At 45.5% G+C, this 8170-nt stretch overlaps 1 protein-coding gene and 1 pseudogene across 4 annotated transcripts in view; both read left to right on the top strand.

The window, feature by feature from the left end:
- LOC105527987 (cytochrome c oxidase assembly protein COX14) overlaps positions 1–1661 on the top strand; it is a 13645-nt gene extending 11984 nt beyond the window's left edge. For all 3 annotated transcript variants that reach the window (XM_011964549.1, XM_011964534.1, XM_011964542.1), the window contains exon 2: positions 1232–1661. In XM_011964549.1, the coding sequence (XP_011819939.1) occupies positions 1240–1413 (174 nt within the window). In that variant the 5' untranslated portion in view covers positions 1232–1239 and the 3' untranslated portion in view covers positions 1414–1661. The remainder of the gene's footprint in view (positions 1–1231) is intronic.
- A 384-nt stretch (positions 1662–2045) lies between these two features.
- LOC105528007 lies at positions 2046–3050 on the top strand (annotated as a pseudogene). The gene has a single exon (XR_001004302.1). The product of XR_001004302.1 is annotated as a developmental pluripotency-associated protein 3 pseudogene (transcript).
- Positions 3051–8170: the final 5120 nt, after the last annotated feature.

Here is an 8170-nt window from a genome sequence, read left to right as displayed (position 1 = left end):
TTTTTTTATTGAGGTAGTGTTCTTGACTTTTAAGAAACCTATCTCACTGATTTCAGTCAATCTTTTATTTTCAATTCCCTCAACAGAGTAGCACCTACGAACACATTCATGGTCCCAAATTGAGGGACGTTTTGTTCCAGGTAAGGGATTCTCTACTAAACTTTCTCTTGTTTCCTAGCTTGGAATATCCAGGGAACAGTTAAATTAGAGGTAATTTATCTCATGCAAATGTGAGTTAACAATTTGCTGGGGACTCAGTAAGTTTCTTTTTAGCCTGTGGGATAGGTTCTTAGTGTTGGGTTTAGAACGTAGAATTAATGCTGTAGAAGGTTAAGTATAATTGAAATAATATAAAAGTACTTTTGACACTATTTCCGTTGTATTATGGCTTAAACAAGCTTTAATGTTGACTTGGAAAGCTAACCACCATGAATAAGATCGTTTTTATGGGGAAACAAATTGGATATTGCCTGAAAGATTCCCGTTTGATCTTCCTAGAGAGAATAATTCACTGCAAATATTTCATTTCTGCTACCTCCATTAGTTCCCTCCTAGCTAGACAAACTGATGCTTTTTGAATATTACCAGTTAGAGCAGCCCTGGCTGGTGCAGTGGCTCATGCCTGTACAGAATCCCAGCACTTTGGGAGGCCAAGGTGGGAGGATCACTTGAACCCAGGAGTTCAAGACCAGCCCTGGCAACATACATAGCAAGACCCCGTCTCTACAAAAAAATAGAAAAACTGGCGGGTGTGGTGGTACACACCTGTAGCTTCAGCTACTTGGAAGGCTGAGGTGGGAGGGTGGGCTTGAGCCCAGGAGATCGAAGCTGCAATGAACCATGCTCACGCCACTCACTCCAGCCTGGGCAACAGAGTGAGAACTTGTCTCAAAACAAAACAAACCCCAGCAGTCCAGGCTGGTCCATGCCCGTTACTTCTCTCCGCAGGCATGGAAGGCCAAGTGTTGGCTTTGATGACATTCAGAGGCACCTGGTTCCAGGCTTGTTTCTATATCTTGTACGCAGATTTTATTTGTCCTTTTGAATCATAGAGTTCCTAAATGATATCTTCCAGTATCCTTATGAGACTTTACTTAGATATAGGGGCCATTCAGTATAGAGTGCAGACAGACCAAGAAGGGTGCAGAAGATATGGAATGGCTTTAAACAGGGAGATGGGCCGTGCAGATGAGGCCTTATCCTCAGGTCTAAATTCAATCTGTCTTTGTAGGAGACAAGATGCCAACTGGCAAGCAGCTAGCTGACATTGGCTATAAGACCTTCTCTGCCTCCATGATGCTCCTTACTGTGTATGGGGGGTACCTCTGCAGTGTCGGAATCTACCACTATTTCCAGCAGCGCAGGGCCCAGCGCCAGGCGGCAGAAGAACAGAAGACCTCAGGAATCCTGTAGAACTGGGGGGCTTTTTCTCCTGAGCAGAGAGGCCCAAGGCATGCTGTGGAGAGACTTCACCTGCCACCATTTCCAGGTCAACAGGACTAGAGCGTTGATGGTTTTCAAACTCTGTTGGAAGAAAGTGTCTAATTTCTCTGGTTCTGCCAGTCTGTGCCAGTTTGACAGTTTATGGAGGCTGTTGAATCATAATAGCAATGTGAGTGTGAGGTACACCTACAGACATTAAATATTTTGCCATGTCTGTGTCTTGGTGTTTTTTGTTTACCCAAATAGTTTATGAACCACAAAAGGGGAGCCTTGTCTACCAGTTTTCTGGGTATAGACTGGATTACCATATCTCGAGCCCTTAGCACCCGTGAAGTGGGTGATATACAGCTCCAGGGGTAGTATCTACCCTCATGATCTCAGAGGAAAGATTGTCCCAGGATTTATATAAATCCCCTAAAAGAATTCTGTAAGAAGCTTTTCTCTGGGTAGTGCCCATTCCTGGGCTGATTACTGGATCTAGGTATTTGGTTACTCTGGCCAGCATGGCCACATGTGCGCCTCTACATCGAGGAGGGTAGAGGCCCTTGTTTGACAGCCGTAATCAAACTGCATGCAGCAAAGGAGGATAGTTCCCGGTTTCAAAGATCCAGGAGAAGCTTAGTGTTGTTCAAGACGCAGATGGACGCATCACAGCAGTTTAATCCAACCTCCATCCCAGAGTCTTCACAAATGCTGACCCAAGAAAATTCTCGGGACGATTCAGGGGCCTCTGAAATCTGTTCCAAGATGTTGATAAAGAACCTTAGTAACTTGACATCAACGCCAGTAACGAATCCCCTTCCCCTCTATCAGAAGATTCACTCCATCGAGTGATAGATGGAATTGCTGCAAGAGCACCAGTCCTCAGGGAAATCAGAGATGACTTGATTTACAGGAGGAGAGGAGTAAGAACATTGCTGTCTGTGCAGAGAGAAAGGATGGCAAGATTCAGATGCATGTTACTCGGCAGAGTTCGTACGCGTGAAAGAATACTAACAAACACTGGGCTTAAGGGAGTTAGGAAGGAATCAAGACCATTCAAATGTCCCTGCAGTTTCTGCGTGTCCAACGGATGGGATCCTTCTGAGAATGCTAGAATAGGGAATTATGACACCAAGCCACTTCAGCCATAAAACTTATTCTTGCACCTTTTTCTTCTTGCTGGTAATTTTATATAGCAGGTTGTGAAAGCTACTCTATGCTAGTATAGACTATACACCAACAATATTAATGAGTTCTAGGATGTATTTTTCTTCTTGTATCTTTTTCTTCCTACTGTGATACTAGTAATTTGTAAGGGATCTGTGTCATTTGAATGTATTTGAATAACTTTAGCTCTACTGTTTGATTTGCCCCAAAGACGACATAAGTATTCCCATGTGTCTTAGAAGCCCAAAGTCAGTGAGATGAAACCCAACATCAAGAAATTGAAGCAAAGTTACTTGTGGATAAAGAAAGCATTAGGTAGTTTGGCTATAGCATAATAACTAGATTTTCTGGCTTTCAAAAATTTGGATTGCAATCACAGCAAACTTTGTTATTTTTATGGTTTTCAGTACAAAAAGGTGTTTATATAGAAATAATAAAGTTGACATTTGAGTACCTTTTTTTTAAAAAAAAAAAAAAAAAAAAAAAAAAGGAGGATAGTTCCCAAGAGGAAGGGCCGTTGGGCAGCGTGTGGTAAAACAGTTCACCTCCTTAAGCTCAGTGGGTGTAGTAGAGCGTAAGGATAGATTCACTGTGCTGCTGCACAGGAAACCTACCTGGAGGTTTTATTGCAGAGATGTGAAAAGGATTTGAAAGAAAACAAAATGCTTTCAAGACCTCATTAGGAAGTGAGAGATCCTTGCCACCATTCCATTTTGAGCTTTGAGGCTCAGCTGGTTCACCTCATTCTTGGTGATTGACCAGAATATCAGCCCCTCTGGACACCTGTCCTCTCCCATACACTCATGTGCAGACTGCGCTGACCTTTGCCCCTGCTCATAAACCTCTTCTATAATTTTAAAACACCAACTTTCGGCTGGGCACAGTGGCTCACACCTATAAGCCCACCACTTTGGGAGGCTGAAGCAGGAGGATCCCTTGAGCCCAGGAGTTTGAGACCAGCCTGGGCAACATGGTTGAAACCCTGTCTCTACAAAAAAATTTGAAAAATTTGCCAGGCATGGTGATGCATACCTGTAGTCCGGTTGGAGGATCACTTGAGCCCAAGAGGCTGAGGCTGCAGTAAGCTATGGTCGTGCCAGTACAGTCTAGCTCAGGTGACAGAGACCCTGCCAACCAAAATCCATCCATGCATATATGCATACCAACTTTCCTATATCCTCAACCCCTCTACTCCCATCTCCTCTGTGTCACCAAGGGCTCTCCTGCCTGCTCTGCTTTCCCACAGTAGGGTCATCATTCTCCCAGATCCTCAGTGCCACTTTCAAATATTACCTTTCCTACCCCAGCATCAAATTAGTCCTTTTTGACAAACTTTCTTATATTCTCATTTCTACTTCTCTAGACCTTGGAGACTTCAGGTCTCTTGATTCCATTTTTCCCCCATCCGTCAGCCCCCTTTGCCTGCCCTGCTTCCTTGTCCAGTATATGCCCGTAGCTGATCCCCTGAACAACTCACCAGCACCTGCAGTCTCTGCCTTCATCTGTCTTGTTACCAAGCTTGGACCTTGGTCCTTTAATTACCTTTTCTAATTCACCCTCTTTGAGTATGTAAACTTGCTTAAGGCCCTCCATCCCACACCAAAACAGCTATTCAGGTTTGGTGGTGGTTGTTTAGACGGAGTCTCGCTCTTTCACCTAGGTTGGAGTGTAGTGGCGTCGCTGCAACCTCCACCTCCCAGGTTCAAGCAATTCTCCCACCTCAGCCTCCTGAGTAGCTGGGACTACAGGCGCACGCCACTGTGCCCAGCTACTTTTTGTATTTTTAGTAGATACAGGGTTTCACCATGTTGGCCAGGCTGGTCTTGAACTCCTGACTTCAGGTGATCCTTCCGCTTTGGCCTCCCAAAGTGATGGGATTACAGGCGTGAGCCACTGTACCTGGCCCCTGAGGTAGTCTTGTACAACGAATTGTCCTAAGTCCTGCACAACTATCAGATGTCCTAGATATTTGGTAGGTGAAAAAAGTTTATATAATAATTATCGGCCGGGCGTGGTGGCTCAAGCCTGTAATCCCAGCACTTTGGGAGGCCGAGACGGGCGGATCACAAGGTCAGGAGATCGAGACCATCCTGACTAACACGGTGAAACCCCATCTCTACTAAAAAATACAAAAAAAACTAGCCGGGCGTGGTGGCGGGCGCCTGTAGTCCCAGCTACTCGGGAGGCTGAGGCAGGAGAATGGCGTGAACCCGGGAGGCGGAGCTTGCAGTGAGCTGAGATCCGGCCACTGCACTCCAGCCTGGGCCACAGAGCAAGACTCCGTCTCAAAAAAAAAAAAAAAAAAAAATTATCTGAGCATATAACCTAACTCCCTTTTACATAAAAACAAAGTATTTTTTGTGCAGTTCTGCAGGCATGCAACTAAATGGAGGCAAGACTGTACAGTAGTTTGTTCACCATTTCAGAAAATCGTGCCATTAATGGCTGAGACAGCTGCTAGTGTTTGAGTCTCTGATACAACAGAATATATATCAGTCTGCACAGGATAGTAGAGTGTTGTAAGGCCACGCACAGTGGCTTACGCCTGTAATCCCAACACTTTGGGAGGCTGAGGTGGGAGGATTGCCTGAGCCAAGGAGTTAGAGGTTACCGTGAGCCATGATTGCACGACTGTACTCCAGCCTGGCAACAGAGTGAGACCTTGTCTTTTTTTTCTTTGAGACAGTCTCCCTCTGTTACCCAGGCTGCAGTACAGTGGCACAATCTCAGCTCACTGCAACCTCTGCCTCCCAGGTTCAAGCGGTTCTCCTGCCTCAGCCTCCTGAGTAGCTGGGACTATGTGTGTGTGCCACCACACCTGGCTAATTTTTGTATTTTTAGTAGAGATAGGGTTTCACCATGTTGGCCAGGCTGGTTAACTCGAACTCCTGGCCTCAAGTGATTCACCTGTCTTGACTTCCCAAAGTGCTGGGATTACAGGTGTGAGCCACGACGCCTAGCCAAGACCCTGTCTCAGTTAAAAAAAAAAAAAAAAAAAAAAGGTAGGGGGTGTGTTGTAAATACAGAAAGTAGCCCAAAGGCTGGGTACCATGGGACATGCCTGTAATCCCAGCTACTTGGGAGTCTGAGATGGGATGATCACTTGATCCCACCCAGGAGTTTGAATCAGGCCTGGACATCATAATGAGACTATTGTCTCAAAAAAACAAAACAAAACAAAAAACCAAACAAAAACCCAAAAACCAAAAAATGCAAAAGGTATTGGGCTTTATAGATGAGAACCACTGGCTACTGGGTCAAGGTCAGTGTCTTGGTTTGGGTGGCTGAAGCAAATTACCATAGATGGTAATAGCAATTTATTTCTCATAGTTCTAGAGGCTGGGAAGTCCAGGATCAAGATGCCAGCAGATCCAGTGTATCATGAGGACACTCCTCCTGGTTTGCAGATGGTCATCTTGCTGTGTCCTCACGTGGCAGAAAGAGGAAGCAAGCTCTCCTTGTTTGTCTTATAAGGGCACTAATCCCATCACGAGAGGTCCACCCTCAGAACCTAATGACCCCCTAAAGAGCCCACCTAATGCTGTCCCACTGGGGGTTAGGATTTTGACATTGGAATTTTGAGGAGGACACAAACGTGCAGTCCGTAACAGATTCCCTATCATGATATGCAAGACCTCTTTTTTTGAGATAGGGTCTCCTCTCCATTGCCCAGGCTGGAGGGCAGTGGCCTGATCGTAGCTCACTGCAGCCTCAACCTCCTCTGCTCAAGTGATCCTGCTGCCTCGCCCTCCTGAGTAGCTGGGCTACAGGCACATACCACCACACCTGGTTACTTTTATTATTTTTGTAGAGATGAGGTCTCACTGTTGCCCAGGCTGGTCTCAAACTCTTTGCCTCAAGCAATCCTCCCACCTTGGCCTCTTAAAGTGCTGGGATTACAGGCATGAGCCACCACACCTGGCTATGATGGTTAATTTTACATGTCAACCTGACTGGGTCATAGGGAACCCACATATCTGGTCTTACTCTAGGTGTATCTATCAGGATATTTCTGGGCCTCATTCAATCCATCGAAGGCCTGCCTGTACAGAACACGAAGGCTGATTAAGAGAGAATCTCTGTCTTTAAGGTGGAAAATCAGCCTTATGCCTTGTGACATGGACTCAGACTGGAACTCATATCGTCAGCTCTCTTGGCTTTCAGGCCTTTGGAACTGGACTGGAACTATACCATTGGCTCTCATGGGTCTTCAGCTCATCACCTGCACATCTGGGGACATCTCAGCCTCCAGAACCATAGAAGCCAATTCCATATAGTAAAGCTCTTTCTCTCATCTATATATCTTACCGGTTCTGTTTCTCTGGAGAACCAGACTAATGCATCCATGTTGACAGGAAAACAGTTCATTCATTGTAATTGCTGTATAATATGCCGCTGAATGAGCATATCAGTTTGTTCCATTACCCTAGTGAAGGGTTATTGGGTTGTTCCCACTTTTTCCCTCTTACAAATCAATAGCAATGCAGTGAGTATTTTGTATGTTTACTTGGGCCTATGTGTTAATTTCTCCAAAGGAGGAAATATTACTGGTATGTAGCTTTACCAGTTGTTAAGTTGCTTTTCCAAAGTGGTTATGTGAATTTCACTCTTACCAGCATTTCCCTATTCTGTTAGTGTTGAGTGGTTCTATTAATTTTAATTTACCTATCATTGGTATCTCATAAGCTTGAGGACTTTTTTATTGATTTATTGGCCATTAGTATGTTTACTCGCTGGGATTTTCCTATTTATATTCTCCCCTCACCCCTACTTTTTTTTTCCAAGATACTCTGTCGCCCATGCTGAAGTGCAGTGGTGCGATCTCGGCTCACTGCGACCTCCACCTCCCGGGTTCAATTCTCCTCTCAGCCTCCCGAGTAGCTGGGACTACAGGCACATGCCACTGTCCCAGGCTGATTTTTGTATTTTTAGTAGAGACGGGGTTTCACTATGTTGGTCAAGCTGGTCTCGAACTCCTGACCTAAGGTGATTCACCCACCTCAGCCTCCCAAAGTGCTCCCAAAGTGAGCTACTGTGCCTGGCCCCACTTTTCTTTCTATTGAGTTGTTTTGAAAAAACAATTTGGCCAGGCGCGGTGGCTCACGCCTGTAATCCCAGCACTTTGGGAGGCCGAGATGGGCGGATCACGAGGTCAGGAGATCGAGACCATCCTGGCTAACATGGTGAAACCCCGTCTCTACTAAAAAAATACAAAAAACTAGCCGGGCATGGTGGCGGGCGCCTGTAGTCCCAGCTACTCAGGAGGCTGAGGCAGGAGAATGGCGTGAACCCGGGAGGTGGAGCTTGCAGTGAGCTGAGATCCGGCCACTGCACTCCAGCCTGGGCGACAGAGCGAGACTCCATCTCAAAAAAAAAAAAAAAAAAGAACAATTTGTAGGCAGTACCTTATGTATTCTGGATACTAGTATTTTATTAGTTACGTGGATTGCAGGTTTGACTGAAACAATCTTTTGGAGTTTTTATAGGGTGTGGGTGGCTGTAGAGTTCCATGTTGCCTGCATCACATGTCTCCCCAGAGCAAACCTGTGGACAGTGGATCCGAGACCAGTTTTTATGC

This window comes from Mandrillus leucophaeus, unplaced genomic scaffold (assembly GCF_000951045.1).
Source record: "Mandrillus leucophaeus isolate KB7577 unplaced genomic scaffold, Mleu.le_1.0 Scaffold118, whole genome shotgun sequence".
NCBI classification, from domain to species: domain Eukaryota; kingdom Metazoa; phylum Chordata; class Mammalia; order Primates; family Cercopithecidae; genus Mandrillus; species Mandrillus leucophaeus.
The sequence above is the reverse complement of the archived record's forward strand: the minus strand, read 5'-3'. Positions and strand labels throughout refer to the sequence as shown.